At 40.5% G+C, this 18,478-nt stretch overlaps 1 protein-coding gene across 1 annotated transcript in view; it reads right to left on the reverse strand.

Moving 5' to 3' along the window:
- The window catches only part of LOC115310787 (zinc metalloproteinase/disintegrin-like), a 37,055-nt gene that overhangs the window by 10,791 nt on the left and 7,786 nt on the right, over positions 1–18,478 (reverse strand). Inside the window, exons 5-11 of the mRNA XM_040215038.2 lie at positions 14,516–14,548; positions 13,252–13,382; positions 11,818–11,892; positions 11,569–11,726; positions 8,886–8,935; positions 6,659–6,770; positions 5,322–5,486 (exon numbers count right to left, since the gene is read on the reverse strand). Coding sequence (XP_040070972.2) covers positions 5,322–5,486; positions 6,659–6,770; positions 8,886–8,935; positions 11,569–11,726; positions 11,818–11,892; positions 13,252–13,382; positions 14,516–14,548 — 724 coding nt within the window. The remainder of the gene's footprint in view (positions 1–5,321; positions 5,487–6,658; positions 6,771–8,885; positions 8,936–11,568; positions 11,727–11,817; positions 11,893–13,251; positions 13,383–14,515; positions 14,549–18,478) is intronic.

Raw genomic sequence — 18,478 nt, forward strand, 5'->3', positions numbered from 1 at the left:
TAAGGCCCCGCCCCGTGCTTACAAGGTACTTACTTCCCTATTGGCAGGCGAGATGATAGACGTGTGAAATGCCGGTTGTAAAATTGTCTCTCAGTTCCGTAATAGTATTTTAAAAATCAACAATAATTTTATGTTTGTAAAACATATGATCTGGATAGATTCATTATTGTTTTCAAAGATATCCCGAGATTGCATTTCTGCTTGGGTCATAGAGTAATATAGTAAATGTAAAGAGAGGACACAGGAGCCGATCCGCGGCCCAGATAGTGCGTTTAATACCCTCCGCTACGTGGCGCTTTTCTGTCATTTGGTTAAAACTAATTCAAACTCTTTCTGTGAACAGTATTTATTTTTTAAATGGCAATGCTTTAAAATTGTTTAAAGTACTTAAAACGACTAAATAGTTTAAATCTAATACGTCACAAAAACCACGTGAGGAATGGCGCCTGCCATGGCCTGCCCGCCTGCCTGCCCGCACGCCGTCGCCTCTGCATCATTCTGCATGGCCTCTGCTCGTCCCTGCGTCGTTCGTCTGTGCCGTGCGTGCCGTCCATCTGCGCTTTCTGCTGCATCATGTTCGGTCGACTTTGCATCAATCAAGGTGACGCATGACCGCCTGCGTGCTCGCATGCTCGGCGTGAATTCGTGGAGCCGATCGGTTCGAGCTTCTCGCGCTGTTGTTTCTGTCGGGCTGTCTGGCTGCACTTGAACGTGTGTGCATGTCGATTTTCGATGAGATTGTTTTAAAAAAAGAATTTAACTTACGACTCTGCACACGACATTGTCCATGGGTTTACAGATGACGCTGTTGAACGAACCTCTAAGATTGCAGATAGAGCCTTGGTTGTTATGCTGTCTGAAATTTCCAGGAGGTGCGTTTAACCCCTTGCATACACTGTTGTGCACACTCTAACAACGTCTTCTGTTTAACGCATTTAATTTCTCTCATTCGTTATTTCTCATTCATTTCTCTCATTCGTGAGCTTAAGACTGTTGGCTTCGCAGTAAAGGCTATGTCTGTAGTTAGGGGGCTTCAAATGTAAGCTTGGTGTGTGTGGTGATAAGCCATTTTTTGAAGTTGACAACGAACACCTTTACATTGTCTTTGATGTTCCGCACCTTCCCAAAACAACCAAGAGCAATCTCCAAGCCCACAAACTTTGCATTGGAAATGAGGTCATTGAGTGGTCTTCTATTGTTGAACTTTCTTGTTCTATCCGTGAGATGAGCTTGCAATTGGCTCCGAAACTTACTGAGAGACACATTTTTTCAAGAACCTTTCTGTAACATGGAAAATATTGTGCCCCATAGGTAGTGAGTGCGTCACTCTTTCTTGCGATCATATCCCTTGTTTATGCCAAGGAACTTCCTGAGGCAGCCATGGCTACAGCCTATTTCTGTGACAGGATATGCATACTTTTTGATTGTCTAAGTAGCAAAAAATTCAAGAAGACAGGGCAGAAGTTGCGTCATACCGTTCTGAGGGGAGAATCTGAAATACTTGATTTTCTTCACCAGTAACTCGGATAGATTTCAGCATGGCAGTTCCAAAGTAGGAGGCACCCATAAGCCATCATTGGGTGGCAAGTTACTATAAAAAGTGTCCTCATGCTCTGGGATGAGCTTTCAAGCAGCCATGACTTTAAGTTCTTACTTACACGACGCCTGCAGCAAGACACACTTGGAAACGTTTTTGGAGCTATATATGACAAATGCTGGGCTGCAACACAAACCCAAATGTGCATCAGTTCACCTCAGGACTAAAACACCTCTGGATAAGGAAACTGTCCAAACTGTCGGACAATGAAAAGGTAGAGGATGACAAGGCTGGACCTCCTAAAGGAGTTGCAAATATCTTCGCACCATGAAAGTTTAATTTCAGACATTGTGGAATGTCTTCCAATTGATAACTTCCCGCCACTAGAGGATATTTCTGAGCTGGCATCAGACATCAGGTCTAACATAATTGATTACTCGTCCACTTTTATTACGTTTGGAGCTATTTGATCAAGCTTTTGCTTGAACAGACAACTTACAGCTGTGGCTGTTCTCAGCTGCTATCGGATGAGTCTAATAACTTGACCAGGCCTCACCAGTACTGTCTTGTTCCTAAAGCATACCACGTGCTTGGAAAATTCTTCGGGAACTTAGTAGTATTATCACAGGCTGCCTTTCATTTCATTCAGCAAATAGAAAATCACTTTCTTCCCATAATAGAGAGTGTGACACATGTTCGAGGAGTGTGTGCCGCCTTGTATAGCACACTTTGAGGTCTGGGTGGTTTAAGCCTTTGCTAAAAGGCTAAAACCAGAGGAGTACCACAAAGGGTTTTTAAAATTGTTTTGCAGAATACGCTTGTGTTGACATGTTTGATTTCTCAACCGGAATTTGGACAAAGTTCGGTTGCACTCTTCAGTGGCTAGTAAGAACGAGACAGGTTTAACTGTTAAAATTGTATTAACAGAGGCGGTTGCCAAACCAAAAACAAAAAGTGCTTATTAAGTGGGCGGTGCAGCTTGCTCTCCAAATATTTGTTTCCCCTTTTTCCAGCGAATGTGTATCACGGCTCCCTAACAAAAATATTTGTCCACTTTCTACAAAATTTCGATAGAAAATAGTGTATAGAGGCTAAAAATATTTGAAAGAAAATGTATCCATTTTTGTATCCACTATCCATAGTTTTTAGTCGATTTTTTCTGGAGCCATATTTCTTTTCTGAACGATTTCGGGGAATGTTTAGGGACGTTGAATCTTGTCAAATTTTGAATAGAGTCCTCATTGTTTGGTAATGGCTCGCCCGCGGCGAGTTTGGGGCTATGCAAATTGGTGTTTTTTTATATTTGCCGGAGATCGGGAATTTGTACTATCCGGCCTGTGCTTCGCACTGTTATTATGCTCTTATGACTGGTAATGATAGCGATGTCTTATTTATTTTTGCACTTACTTCCCGTACCCGAGTCGGCGTGAAAGTGAATGTATCATACAGCATGTTCTCCGTGGAAAGGTTTTGTTAACTTGGTTCCGCTAAGAATCTATTACGAAGTGTACGATATGCCGAAGTCCTTCATATTCATTTATTTTTGTAAGTATCGATCTCTTTCGTATAAAACATACAGAGCTTCTGAAGTAAATCATGTATACATGAATGTGGTCCAATAAAATGTGTTCGAACCACTCACTGTTGTTGACCCCAAAATGCTCCACCAGCCAGGAGTCAATGCGGCGATTGTGTAACTTCAATGCTTTACAATAGAAAAAGAACAAGAAATATATGTACTTCTGCTTTGTCAAGTTGAAATATTGTTTGACACATTTTGCACGGACTCTATCGTAAAAAATCAAGCAAAAGTGCGTCAGTATTAAAAAAAAAAAAACAACAACAAAAACAGCGGCTTCGAGAGTCAAGGAGCTCCCGAGAGCCGAGCGAGGCGGGGAGGAAAGAGAGAGAGAGAAGAGTACCGGAGAACCGAAGCAGAAACGCCCAAACCGAAACCGAAACTAACTTGACGGGAAACGGAATCAGATTATACTTAATACCGCCCGCTAGGAGCGCTACCTGTCACTGGTCTATCTGGGCCGCTGGGGCCTATGGCAGTGTCCGCTCTTTACCTTGTGTATATTACTCTATGCTTGGGTTTCAAAAGGTACCAAGCATGGCTGCCGGCGTCTGCGGAGTGATCAACGAGGGCGGCTCTTCAAGCTCGTCTATTTTAATGAGTGCGAGTTGTTCTGCGTTTACCGAGGTGTTTAGACGAAGATCTTCTCAACCGATCTATTGGGTGTCTCAAATTGCGGCCAGGCGCTTCAAATTGACCAGAAACTTCGGTTGCTTAACCTATCGCGCTATGCTTTTGTTCAGCGTGACCCACAGGTGGTGCATTAAAAAAATGTGCAACGCGCGATTTTATTTGAGAAAAAAGTAAAAAAAGAAGAAGGCTTAATTCCTACGGAATTGGAGCCAAGCCATCCGTTTTCCAACAGTAGGGAGCCCTAATGTTTGAAGACCGGTTGCAAATTCTTTGGACTTAATGTATTTGCAAGATACCAAAGTGCTAGCAAAAGCAAGAGTTTTTAAGACAGGTACAAGTCTGGACCCTATCTCTTGAAATGTAGCCCTATATGTATTGTCGTTACCATTCACGTTCCCGCCTCAAACAGTGAAGAGCCTCCTCGTGAAAATTGCTATGTTACGATGTGTTACTCAGTAGTAACGTGCAGTATATTATTGGTTATGAAAACAAAGCAGCACAGCGTTATATAAAATTGCTCTTTATTTTTACTGTCATTTTCTTGATTATAATTTATAAAGTTGTCTCTAAAACGTCTGCGAAAAAATTTATATTTAGGACGGAGGGACTGTTTAATAGTTCCTGTCATATATGTTTAATCTGAACAAAACGAGGACCAGCATGTTCAATATGGCTGCTTAAAAACTGGGTTTTTCGTGCTGCATTTTTTAACTCTCATCAATATTTACACTTCTGCGTAACCACAGGGTAGTATTTCTTTATATAGACTAATTGTTGACGTATAGGTAAATTTAACGTTTTCTTTGAACATTTTGCGAGAAGTCATGCATATTCACGTTCACAATTCACCTAGGTGCCTTTTGAATTGAATAAATACACCTGATTTTATTACACAATTCAATCCAAGGTTAATGTCGTTGCATATTTATTTAATAAAACTAAATATTTATTACACATCATTTTCTATGTTTTTTAGTAGCACTTGGCCTTTGAAGCGGTAAATACAAGCCAAAATTTCAGCGAGAAAACTCAAACTCAAGAAAATGCCCACGTTGTTAATATTCTTAACAAAGCCCATAAGAACTGCCCCGGAACAAAGCAAGGATTTTGTATTCTTTGTAAAAGTAACCTAAAGACCGATGTGTTACTGAAAAAAAGAAAATGAACAGAAAGTAGTCTCTTTTTTTTACAGTCGCATGATACTTAGCCTTCATCTGCGAAAGCTGAAATGAGAACACTCCAACAAACGCTGCATTTGTACTCATGATAAGTGATCGTGCAATTCGAAGTTTGAAAAAAGAAAGGAGTTCAGGTAAATAGTGCTAATAAATAAAAGAATAGCTTCCAGCCTACCTAAAATGTTTCTAAATGGCAGCGAAAATATTACATACAAGTCAAATTTTTGATAAATCCGGAAAGCAGTCAAACTGCTCGGTATCTCATGGGTCTTTAGAGGATGAATCACACTAAAGTCAAGTTTCTTCATTATAAGTTAGAAATGAGCGTATGCTAGATGACACCGGCAGGTAGGGCCCACTGAAGCATCAAAGTGATAGAATATAAAACTCTTACCTGACAAATCCACGCATTTGGTCCAAGGAGCAGGATGACCACTGTCCCATCCGCCTGCCGTATGCAACCGGCGCCATCGTGAAGCCATCTTTTGGGTTGCATACACGATGTTTGTTTCCAGGAGTGCTATATCGTGCTTTGTCCCCGTCATGCACCATACCAAGCCTATTCAGAAAAGTTATGGAAAATTTCTAGGCAATTGTGTTTTGTACGTGAAACCTTTTAGCATCACAAAGGTTTAGCGACAGTTTGAGTTTTTAGACGCCCAGGTTCATGGCGCTCTTAATCAGATCGTTTAACGGGTACCATATGTACACTTGATTGTTGTCCCTAGAACGAAATGACACCACCACTCTTGGGGCTGATAAACTTGGCGATCTTCCAGAGCCTTCCATACTCTCGAGCTCCTCTCCCTCAGTGCTCACAGGTGGTCGAGCACCCCCTCGCCTACCTCATTCCTCCACGCCCACCCTTTTGGTCACGTGACTTGCCCGTTAACCAATCAGCTTCGACCACATTACCCCTCGTCTCCAACCCGTCAATCAATCAGTGTCGGTCCTCGCGGCCACGCTTTTACCTATTCAGACTTCATGAAATGCCGAACCGCTTGCCAAAGAACGTTTTACGTTAAAATTAAATTTAGGATATCTGCTAGTGACATGCTCGTGAAATGAAATCATGATCCAGGCACCATGCTTATATTCATGTGTTATAGTTGCTTGCAAATAGCGGGTGTTTTAATCGAACAGATTAACAAAATCGTAAAAAATGAACTGATGCACTTTGCGAAGTGAGCTATATGGCCAAGGGGACATAATATAAAGGGAGGATACGCCTCACTAAGAGTCAAATAATCAACTAAGTGTTATTGATTACCTTTTTAATTTGTCGAAATAAGCATATGGTTTTAAATAAAAACTGGGTGATTAAAACTACTAAATCAGTATTAAAAAAAACGAAAAAAATATTTTGGAGTAGGCGGTAGGTGAGGGGTACGTTAAAGTTACCATTTGTGCAACAGGCTCAAGTGTGGTGGCGCCAAAAACGCGGATGATGAGAAACGGAAGAACCGCTGGAGTGCGTCAAATTTGGACGCCTATTCAGGGATGAAGAAACACTAAGAACGCGTCTATAGCGTTCCGTTAAAATTTGATAGTCTAGATTTCAATTAAGGTAACTGAATACAAGTCACCGATATTACAACCGATTGAATATGGAAGTAGTTTGTGATCCAGTCACGCGGCATAACGTTTACAGAATGAAAGGATTAAATGTAACTCCTAAACCCTGGCGCAAGAGGAGGACGGGCAACGGGCCATTTAAAGGCGAGTACTCACGAGTGCCCGAGTTCGTGCGTCAAAATAGGGACCATGCTGTGTGTATGAGGCACGTCTTCTGATTGGGCAACACGCAGGTCAGCCTTGCACACTCCCCCGACGTAGGCGACGCCTGCAGGTAACACAATTGACATTTAAACTTTTGGATACTAAGCACACTCTCTTATATCCCAAATGTGAAAGGCAAACAGCTTTAACACGGGGTGTTCTTTACTCTAAAAATATTAAACACACAATAAAAAATACAACAAAAACGCGTTCATTTTTGAGACATGAACCGCATATATAAAACTGCGTAACTTTTCAAGTTAATCATCTAGCAAGATACGTAAAGGCATAAGGAATTCCTTGCGTCCTTTCAAACGCTCTGTTGGTGCACATGGATAGACGCCGAGGGACGCCGACATACGCTAGTTTACTTTCGTGGATCGTGCATGATGGGAGGTCAGGACGACGATTCCCGTCAGCTAATCATGTGGTTTAACACCTCAAACTCTGGTGCAAAAGATGTAAACAACAACGGAGATCTCTGCGTAGAAGGTGGCTGAGAGTGACTGTGAGGGTATATATGGATGCCTTAGAAGTAAAACAGATAGCTGAATTTGGGACGTTCCCTTTTGTGTCTGTTCCTTCGATAAAAATGTTTTTCCTTTCCTGTTTCAAAGCCTCGTGTGTCTAGCGTCCTATGCTGGTCATACATCAAAAGTGGTATGAACAAAAAAAGCAAATGACGTCACAGAAGCCGAAGTGTCGTGCTGTTGCATGTCGTGATCCTGGCGGTTGGTCGTAGACATATTAACGAGAAGCTGCGAGTAACGGAACCGAACGCGAGTGTCGCTGTCGTCATGGCGTCCCAACTTCTGGCTGCGAAAGCTTCCGTCTACTGACACACTGGGGAGCCCGACATTCAGCAGAAAAGGTGTCTGCCACTTGCACCACAGCTGTTGGGACCCCGCAACGATCACGACCGACGACAGCGTGACACTTCGTTATCAGGCGGAAACCGAGGGACCACTTTTTCTGACGTGGTAAACACACCAGTCGAGGACGCGTGCCAGGCACTTTAATTAAATGGTCACGTATCCCGGACGCCACCTGAGGCATGCTTTTGTGGTGAAGTCTTGTAGAATGTAGCGCCCGGCACTGGCCGAGAATAATAGGCCTATAAAAGTCTATATGTTTAAAAAGCATAAAACGCATTGATATGCCTCCTGAAGTGTAGCTACATACAAATCCATTGTCTATTCACGACGGATGAGCCACACGATAGATCTTAGAAATTGATCAGACTTCACGCTATAAAGAGACTGCAGAGTTCAAAAAGAAAACATGTGCCTGACAAAATGAGGCACCAAATCACACAAGCGGCAACGACGCACGAGACGCCTGAGTGACTTGGGTTTTCGTGCATCAAGCTCAACTTTTTATTGATAATGTCCGCACCTCGATTTTCCTAGCAATAAGAAATGGGTTAATTATTACGATTCGCGGAAAATCAGCGATCGTGGAGGTGGCACGGTGGGGAAGGCTCGAGTGCCGATCGGATAGTTATGTGAATGTCAGAATATTGGTTTGGACACTGCGGAAAAGTAGCAATTTGGACTTTGTTCACTAAAGGTGGATCTAAATCGGACGAGTATCTCACGGAACACTAAAACAACCACGGCGATTCTTACCGACCAGTTCGGTTTCACTGTCTTCTTTCTGATCAAAATCGTTTTTTATTGTAAACTAGAAAGCGGTTGTACTTTCATGACATACGTTACTTCACGGGGCGTGCCCCCGAAAGAGTCCTGACTAAAGTATATTTGAAGATCGATCTCACAATAACGGCGTTATCGGCAGAGGTAGAGTTTGCGCACAAAGAGAGTAACCAATTTGTTACCTTTCTAATTTTTTTCCTTATGTCGATGGCTGCTTCTTTGTAACATTTAGCAATATATTTCTATTATTAATTGAATTCAGAGTGTATTGAACTAGTTTCGGGAATGTCTGTACCATTTTCGTATTTCCAGCAACTTGATTACGGGGGTGAGCGTTTCAAAGCATCTAGAGCTTCATTTTTCAATCGACAGATAGAGTAATTTCTTAAGGTGGTTTCAAGTCTTGGAGAAATATAAGTTACGGTGCCAGTCTATATAAAAAGGTCTTTGTTCAAGCGCATACAGGAAAAATTACGGTCTTTTTCTTTATGAATTCAACATAGGCGTTGAACGTCTATTCGTACCCAGGACGCTGTTGGAAAGCTTGCCACTATTATATTCTGCAAGGTCCAGCCTAGAGAGAAGATAAGAAACGGTAGTTAAACTCGGTTAAGTAATACTTTCTTATATTAAAAGAGGATACTTCCCTTGTTCCCTGCCTGGGCGCGGGCATGGCTACTCTCAAAAATACTTTTATCGCCCTCCGCAAATAAGATTGCTGCATCGAATCAGGAAGTCAAAATCCTAAAGCCTGCGCTTTTTAACCTGTCAGTGACTACACCATTCGTAAGAACATAGAGCAAGCAACCTGCTCCATAACGTGTACAAAAGCGCCAGACACCGAGGATAAACGATTCATTTGATGACCTGCGTAAATTACGCTAGATGTAGCATTTTGTTTTATTTTTGATTTATTCTGTTAATACGAGTAAAACATATAGCAATTTTATTTGTTTTATCCTTAATCTGCCTACTGCCCACAGTAAACGCCTGGGAGGGGAATGCTATTAATGTTGCTTGAAACTACTCGCATCACTAGTTATGTTTATAAACCTTGATTAAGGATAACATGTTGGATTATAATTGCCATCTGTTATATTGCTGTGTCAAGACACGGCGGTCTTTTTAAGAAAAAATTAATAAAGCATTGCTTTTCTGCCTTGGACGTTACGTTTCTGCCAAATTTCTGCTGGGCCCCCTTGTTATGGTGGGCTACACTATAGACGACATTCAGCTCAATTATATTCCAGTGATCAGAAGATCATCTTACTTTGTCGATTCGCAAGTGACATGCGGCTAATTGCCCTTTAAATGTTTTATGTGCTTGGGGTATTAGAATAAAATGAAGGCGCACCGCGCATAGGAAATTAGACACCAACCATATCAAGCGACATTTTTAAATAAACATAATATTTGTAAAATGAGGGTTTGGAAGTACGGATGCTTGGGGTAACAAAGTCTGGCTTCTTAGCCATGGGCAACGCGGCTCTATAATACACTGCACATTGATCATCAGTTTGAAGTAGGTGGCCTGAATTGTACGACTAATACAATTCATTCTTCACCCCTCCGTAAGACTTCTTTGAATGAAAATACCTTCATTCGTATGCTGTATCAGTTATTAGCAATCACCTGTTCATAAACCTTGTTAGCACCGTTCACTGCTTCGAGCATTCATGAAATACGTTTGAAATTACTGTTCTTTGTTTTAGGGGAGCGCAGCCCTTAGGCGCCCGTTTCCGGATTGAGCCACGTCGCCGTCGCCGTCGGCGTAACCGCGCTCCCCATTATGGGATGCTCCCCATAATGACGTCACACGGGACGCCACTCAACCCGGGAAAAGTCTCCCACAAAATTTAGCTGGAAAGCTTTTCCGGTAAATTAAGCGGGCAAACTTTTTCGTTACCTTTTGCCGGAAAAATGTTATCGCCAAACTTACCGGGAACATTTCGCCTTGGTCACGTCACATGATGTCACGTGTAACATCACGTTAAAATTAACAAAAACCTTTTCCACTAAAATTAGCGAAAAAATTTTACCGCTAAATTTAGCGAGGAAATCGACGGCACGTGACCTCAAGACCAATTAAATTTCCCCGCAATATTTAGAGAAAAAAATTTCACTACATTACTGCTAAATTTAGTGGGAAAATATTGGTAAATTTGTCGCTAGATGGGAGGGGACAAGGAGAGAAGGAGGGGGGAGGGTATGAAGGAGAAAAGGGGCGCACCCTCTTCTCCGGATTTTTCCCACCTCCTCCTCAAGAGCTGCACTCTAATTCGGTACCACAGAGAATTGTAAACGTCTTTAATATTTTTATAACCTTTTCTTGTTTTCATTTAGTTGTATATTTACCCGGAATGGCATGATAGAAAGTATTGCTTATGGCTTATATTGCTTATATATTATATAGTCTATATTATTATATAACACAATATATTACTATGTAACAAAACAAAATATAATTAGGGTTCCGTGTTTTCGGTGTTTATGTTTTGCTCGAATTTGGGAGAATTTTTCGGGGTGTTTAATTTCCCTGCAGATTCGCTGCTTTTGTGTAATTCGGTATACATCATAACAAATGTACACAAAAAACACCGAATCAGTAAGAAGAAATTAACTCGTAAAAATACCCCCAAATAAAAAAAAAGAAAACTCCGAAAACATGGAATGACATATATATGAAATTATATTATATCAGAAATATATTCAATATTAGCTACCCCTTTCATATTGCTTAACTTACAAGGCGGAGTTTTGCCGAAATGTTTACATTTAAGACTCTGAGTAGTTAAATAAACCAACAAATGAATAAGGAGGCACGCTTAAGAACACTGAATCCGGGATAAGTTTAGCCTTCCAGTCACACGAATGCCGCGTGTGTGGGGTACACTCTAACGTGGACTTCAATATTTAAAAAAAGTCCAAGAAAGGTCTATTAGTTATACTTCCTCCCTAGTTTTTGTTTCGCTTCCCTTACGTGCACCCCTCTTAAGGCCTAACAGTGCGGGGTGCAGTAAAACACGCTATTAGTTGATTTATCTATTTATTTAAGGTACAATGAAAAAAAAGCGTTTGTGAAAGAACATAGCAAGGCATCGCAACAAGCCCTATCTCTTCTCATAAGTGAAATGAACTTTGATTGGCCTAATCACTTCAAATTAGCCCTTGATTTAAATAAACAATGTGTAAATTGATTGCACTTACGATGTAATCAAGACGGCCAGATCTGCTTTAACATCGACATTTTTTATTTTAATAGCATCCGCAAAATTGTTGATGGTATCTCGAGAGAGCATGTATCTTTTCCTGCGAATTGGCCTCAAGTTATCTGGTGCCTCTATCGTTTTCGTAAAAAAGTCCCCCTAGAGGAAGATATGATTTTGCATAATGGTCCTTTCAACAACGCAAAAAAGACAGCGATTATATGAGAGGCACAGATGAAAATGTAAGTACCCCTTTTAGTGTCATAACATTGACCAGGAGAAAAGTGATTCTTGGGCTGGAAGTGGCCTCGTATCGTAGGTTCACCTTGAGACAAAGTGGGGTAAAGATTAGAACGTATTTTATATTAGCGTATAACGAACACCAATTGAGCAGATGCGCAGCCCAGAAGGGCGGGGGGGGGGGGGGGGGTAGGGAGCTGATAAGGTTACCACCCCCCCCCCCCCCTTTCCGCCTAAAACAGATACCAGTCTACACCTCTGAATTTGAGCTATGATTGAGGACCACAAAATAATTACAAAACAACAATGTCTTGGACTGATTATGCAGGAATAACTACGGTTGAGTTTTGGAGCTTTTGTCTTTTTCGCTTACGCTGTAGCGCTACAACTTGTGTTTGTTTAGTTTTTTATGTTTAGATGCGATTCGCATAAACTTATATTGAACGGTTTTCGGCTTACTTTGAGTGTAATCGTTCGCACTAAAGAAATTCAAGTTCACGTCTTGGGAAAAAACGACCCATGTTTCTTTTTAAAATAAAACATAGTTGGCTTCAAGCTACAGTTGCTGAGCGCGTCTCGCACTCAAATTTGTGTTATATAAAAAGATGCTGCAGTTGTGCAGCCAGGATACAAAACAGAAGCTCAGCCTTTGCGAACCAAAACACAGAAGCCTAATTTCTTAAATTTTTTTTTTCAAACCTAAACTTGCCACGCTCTACGACCTGTCGCCTTTTCAATATCTGAGCGTTTATATTTTTATTCGATTATATCGATTAATCACCAAGTAACTCTCTGATACTCTAGTTTTACGGTATAGATTCTTATTTTTTCCGAAAGTAAAACTATTTTCGCGTGACCAGGTCAGCAAGTTGTACTTGGGTTCTAATTAGAATCGAAAGTTCGCGAATAAAACTCCGAAGAATGAGCCAAAGTGAGCATGTTTTGAAGACATTGTTTTAACCACGAAGTACTTGTTTTAACTTCAAGGCATTTCTCAGTGCATGATGGACCACCCTTAAGCTGCTCGTCACTAAAAACGTTTAGAGTTTAAACATCAATAGTTTCTGATCACGTTTAACCGTGGCGTTCATGTGTTTGCTATTATGCTCAAAGAATACAGTAATAAGTATTATACTTGTACTAAAGGTGAAACCTGAGCAAGTTATGAAGCGACTTGTTCTTACGTGACTACTATCAAAGCAAGCGACATTTGAAGTATCTCGCTGCGTCTCCTTAGCGTGCAATCACTGAGATTAATGATGGAAATAAGGGTTTCTAATGCTCTCTGGTGGGTTATCCGGTTATGATAAAAAACTCTGCGTAACGTGATATTAACACTTGATTTTTGCACATGAAAAAGAGTTCCCAAAGTTGTGTTGAGTGGGAAGTAAAAAACAGAACTAAAACGAACATAGTATCATATTGTTTATGAAAGAAGTCATACCATTTGAACACTAAGTGCAGCGTATTCTAAGAGGCTTTCATCATTTGAAAAGTGCCGGCTGTGGTATGCATCGAAGATAAACGACACCTCGATTTGGAACTCGGGGGGAATTCGTACTTGGGCTCGGATTTCTGGAAAACAGAATGTCATCGAGGTGGCACAATAAAACGAAAGTGTTTAAATAACATAGTATTTCATCAAGTTGGACATTCGACAAAGACAAGTGTGAATACGCAAGTAATGTATGGCAATGGCTATGCTTTAATTTCAGTCATAAGTAAGGCAGGAGTCAATAGATATGTGTGTCCAAGATCATAAAATATAATTAGAAACAGCTTCGCTACTCTTCCAGAACATCTTTTTACGGTCCAAAGCCAGCTGTAAATTACAAATATTGCTGCACTTGTGTTGAAGTCTTGAAGTTAAACAAGTCGAAAATATAAAACAATTTTATGACAGCCACGTTCTAGCGACCCTTAACGAAGCTTCCTAAGTACAAACCTTCGAAGCCCAAATGAACTACGTTCTACCAAAGTGGGTATTTTTGTTTCCTCCCACTCTCGTGTCGGGAATGGTTCTTCGTGGCATGTCCCGACGTGAATATATCCAAATGCTTCTAGGCCTCCTTTTACTCTCCTCACCATGCATCGCTTTCTCTATTTTAACTCTATTTGAATACCTTCATTTGTGATCGAAGGTGATGCAGCAATATAATAATGCTTGTTCTTTTGATGAATTATTTCTTGTATTGTTTAAAAATCGAGGCACAATTAGTAGGAATCAGATATTTTCACTCTGTTGAAAAGATGCTGTAGAAAAAAAAGAGCAAAGAACAACCGACCGGTTGATGTTCCTCGTGTTCTCTGTGGCTTGAGGCGCGCGAGTATTTACGGGTCCCGAGGGCATCGACTTTTTGTTTTCGGTGTTATCAATGCACTTTTGCGATTACAAAATCATCAAAACTGCTGTCAAGTAAAATGTGCTTATACGAGGCACGAAATTATATGACACGTATTTCTATCAGACGCTATATTGTGCAAATACAATGTGAAGAATCACCGATGTTAGGTTCGTGCTGACCGGGTCCTGCAATTTGCAACTGATATCGGACTTAGGATTATTTTATTGTTAAATATAATCTGACAAAACATGACAGCTATATGAACATATCTTAAAACTATTATAACTCTCGTAGACGTTGCGCAATTAAAGTATAAAATCTTTAAACAAACATAATTACTAGTGTTAATATGTGACGACTTACCTGACCTTGCCAGGATACTCCGTTCCGTTGGTACTGCAAACTAAAACATTGTATTAATACTTTTAATTGGTTAGTTCTGGAAGCCTGCCATGGGAATGGAAACAAATTAAGAACAGTGAGTTAGCGCTGCTGCTTTTCACTCGAAAAACAGCCGTTAGTTTTACTGTGGCGTTTTCTTATGTCAATTCTGAAAAGTCACAGAGTTGATGGCGAAATTCGTAGCTTTCGTTTGCGTAAAAAGATGCGAGTGACTTAGACTCTATATATACACCAGCATGCTGTTTACAAAGAAATCAGGGTTTTCCCACACAAGGTATGGGCACTGCGCGTCTGCGAAAACCAGATTTCGGTGAGGCGTCTGCGTATGCACTGTGAGCACAGCAGTGGCAACGCAGTAACGTTACGTCAGAGCCATGGGCTTATTTATGTTTTTATTTACTCCTGGACCTACCTCGTCCAGGGGGAATTATTGCAAGGTGTTGGAACATCACAAAAACACATACAGCACAATGTACGCTAAGAAAGATAACACAAAATAACCGACACTTAACGAGAAGAAGCCTACAGTAGAACGCAGTAACGTATGTCAGCGAGATGAACTGTCACGAATGTTAATCCGGTGATAATTTGTTTCGAGATATAATGCATATCCCTTGTATAAGCGTTTTTATTGAAGCTATTTCGATCAGAAAATCATTGTAAAATAACCTAAAACGTGAAAAGTTTTTGGTTGCATAGAAGATTCCTTTAAAGTTCTTGTTTAATGTTTGAAATGCTGAAGTGAAATCTGTAGCTGCCATCTCCAAAAGGAACTGCACGATATTAGATACGTTCCAATAATAAATTAAATTCTGAGTTTGGGAGGTCAAAACCGTACACGCGTATGCGAAAACTGGCCGAACGTTTGTGTCATAGAGTGCTTCCTTTAGATACACAGGTGCCCTTTTGAACTTACTTTTGATGAAATATGATGTACTGCGAGGTATATTGGTTTACTCAGTTAAGTGCTTACTTCAAGTCAAAGCAGAAGGAGAATAAACACCTAGGTACTTAAAATGATCAACCTCATTAAGTCAGTGACCGTTCAGATGATGAAACGAAAAAATAGGTTTGCGCGTTCTAATGAATTGAGTATAACAACACTGTTTTAGGTCCAAGTTTATTTTACATTTTTCATATCATCATAATACCAGATCTAAGTCTTAATGCAAAGCAGCGGCGTCTAATACACTCAGTTCTTTTCGAGAAAATTGTGCGATGTTTACACACAAATTTCGTCTTAAAATGAACTTCACCTTTTTATTTGCAGACTGCAGTTCGTCTAAATAAATCATACGTTCTATATTCTTGACATGAGTTTTGTTTTTAATTCATGAGAATATGGAAAAATGGGTTGTGTTAGTACCGTTTTTGAATATGTTTGTAGAATGTATATTACTAACAAAAAGTCAAAATTAATCTATTGAGCAATAAAGTTATTTTCAGAAAGGTGTTGAAACATATAGGAGCTATGATTTATGAACCTGTACGCGATAGTGCGCGCGATTATGAATGCATTTTTAGAATTATGACATACGGACGCTCAAACAAAAAACAAAAAAAAAGCAAAAAAAACAAACTTACCACCACATAAGGTTTTCTTTTGAAAAAGTCAGTCCATAACCTAACTATAGTATGCAATCACGAAATTCAGGAGCTGGTGAAGCTTTACTGGATGCTGCATAAAATTCGGGTGGATCCAGCTGAACATAGAAAGGAAGGAAGGAGAGGGGGAAAGCCAACCAACCGCTGGTTTTTTCATTTGTTCCTCACTGGCTTCCTATGTTCAGCTGGTTCCCCACGAATGTATTAAAACTGGCTAAGCGATTCTTGTTGTATGCTATATAGAAGTTGCGATCTTACATCACAGATTATTACCAGGAGAGGTACTGTTTGTAATGACGTCTCACATGTGTCTACCCAATTGTATGAAATACTTGTGGCACTAGAAACGTTTTGTTCGCTGCTGAAAAAAGCGCATTCGCCTAATGCTCCATATCCTTAGAGCGCTACAGGAAACTAACCCTTTCAGCGTGATTGCAATAGTTCGCATACGTTCTTTCAAAATTTAGCAGTGAAGATAGAAACACATGCAAGTTTTACCCAGTATGAATTTTGATATGTATGAATGTACAGAGAACCATTAAAAAAACTGAGTTACAAGTAACGCCCCGTCTGCCATCTTGTTGCTCTAGTTATCGGAAGCCGTATTAAAAGTAATGTGTATTTGTTATCTTGAAATGTTCAAGCAGTCAATGCGAACGCCGAACGATGTCGCCCGAGCTTCTTGACAATTTATATACAGTTAAGTAGCATTTTCAAAGAGAGACTTTTGCCAATTTTGTTTACTCTGTACTGAATAGCAAAATAGCGGTGTTGTAGGAAATGAAAAATCATAGTATGAAGGGTTGATACCCAAAAGGTGGGCTTTTTAGCCAACCTAAGAGTATTTTCCATACCACCTTTAGGGTGTGGAGAACGACCGCTGCCGGTGTTTACATCGCTCCTCCTGTCTCTTTTATGGCGGAAAACGCTCCATTGCTTTCGCGTAAAATTTTAAAAGTATTTTTTTCTAAATTTATTTTACATGAATTTTACAACACTTCGGGGGTACATGGAAGAAGTAATAAAATATGCGGCTGGACTGGGTCTGCACCCCACACACACACACACACAAAAACACACACATAAGATGTTTCTATAATGAATGATTCGGTGATTTAAGTCGCAAACACACGACAGAATATATGTGTTAAATATCGCTAATATTCCCTGGAGGAGGGGAACAAGTGGGACAGAGGACAAACACAAATCTCCCAACATAGCTAGGTGACTGGTGCACTGCTGCAAAAATTCGCCTGGTCTTGGTATTCAACCAGGCGCCTCCATTTCCAGTGGAGCGCTCTAATAACGAAGCTGACAAGGAGTTAGACGTCAGTGGAGCAAACTGGTTTTAAGAGCTGCCACCACTCGAACACTAAAGGCCGGTTCAGACACTTGCATTTGAGTGCGTTTGACTGCGTTGCGTCGAGAACCGAAAGCGAGCCTGGGTTGTCGCAGCCGCAACGCAGTCAATCGCAGTCAAACGCAACTGTCTGAACCAGGCTTAAGAAAGGTGAACGGCGTGCATTTTAAGGTTATGATGATAATAAAAAAATGTGCAATAGTAGTAAGCGAGCTGGACAAGAAAAAAGATAATAATCACAGGAGAAAAAGAACGTGTGGGAGAAAGGACAAGCACAAATCTGCAAACACTAGGTGATTGGTGCGCGACTAAAAAAATCCGCCTGGTCCTGGTATCAAACAAGGAACGGCTGCATTAAATTAGTTCTTGTTCAGCTGGCTTGCACCTTTGCTTTAATTGCATTATCGTCATTTTAAAAAAAATAAAGCAAGACAGAAAAGATACACAATAACACCGATTGTTTGCGTAATTGAAAAAGGGGTTTTTAGTCTAATGGTTAAGATAACTCGGTAAAAATGTCAATAATAAAAACAGCGATCAATTATTTGTGGTTATTGCGAGCTTGGTGAATGTACCAGGTTGAACTGTGGCGAATGTTATACGTTTTGCACTTTCATGTTAAATTTAGTAATTGTTCGTCGTCCCTCGTCCCGAGTTTGTTTTATTCTTTTTGTTGGCAGTCAAGGTTACCGAAAGGCTTTTCAGTTAATGTTCATTTTAATTTATGCCTTTTTTTATATTCCAGGGTTTCGAGGCGTTTCCCATGTAGAGGGGACTGTGGTCACAGCCATAGTCGCTAGAATGCACGGCTCGGAGTATCTTGGCGCCATTTTGGGTACCATCGTGGCACTTTGAGCTGCACCGGCTCCGATCGGGACAGTTATTGTTTTGCAATGCGGCTATTTGAGCGGAAGCAAGGTGTTGAGAAATCATTTTTGACATTGATTTTGTCTTGTCGT

Source organism: Ixodes scapularis, unplaced genomic scaffold (genome assembly GCF_016920785.2).
Source record: "Ixodes scapularis isolate PalLabHiFi unplaced genomic scaffold, ASM1692078v2 PGA_scaffold4__175_contigs__length_147842914, whole genome shotgun sequence".
NCBI classification, from domain to species: domain Eukaryota; kingdom Metazoa; phylum Arthropoda; class Arachnida; order Ixodida; family Ixodidae; genus Ixodes; species Ixodes scapularis.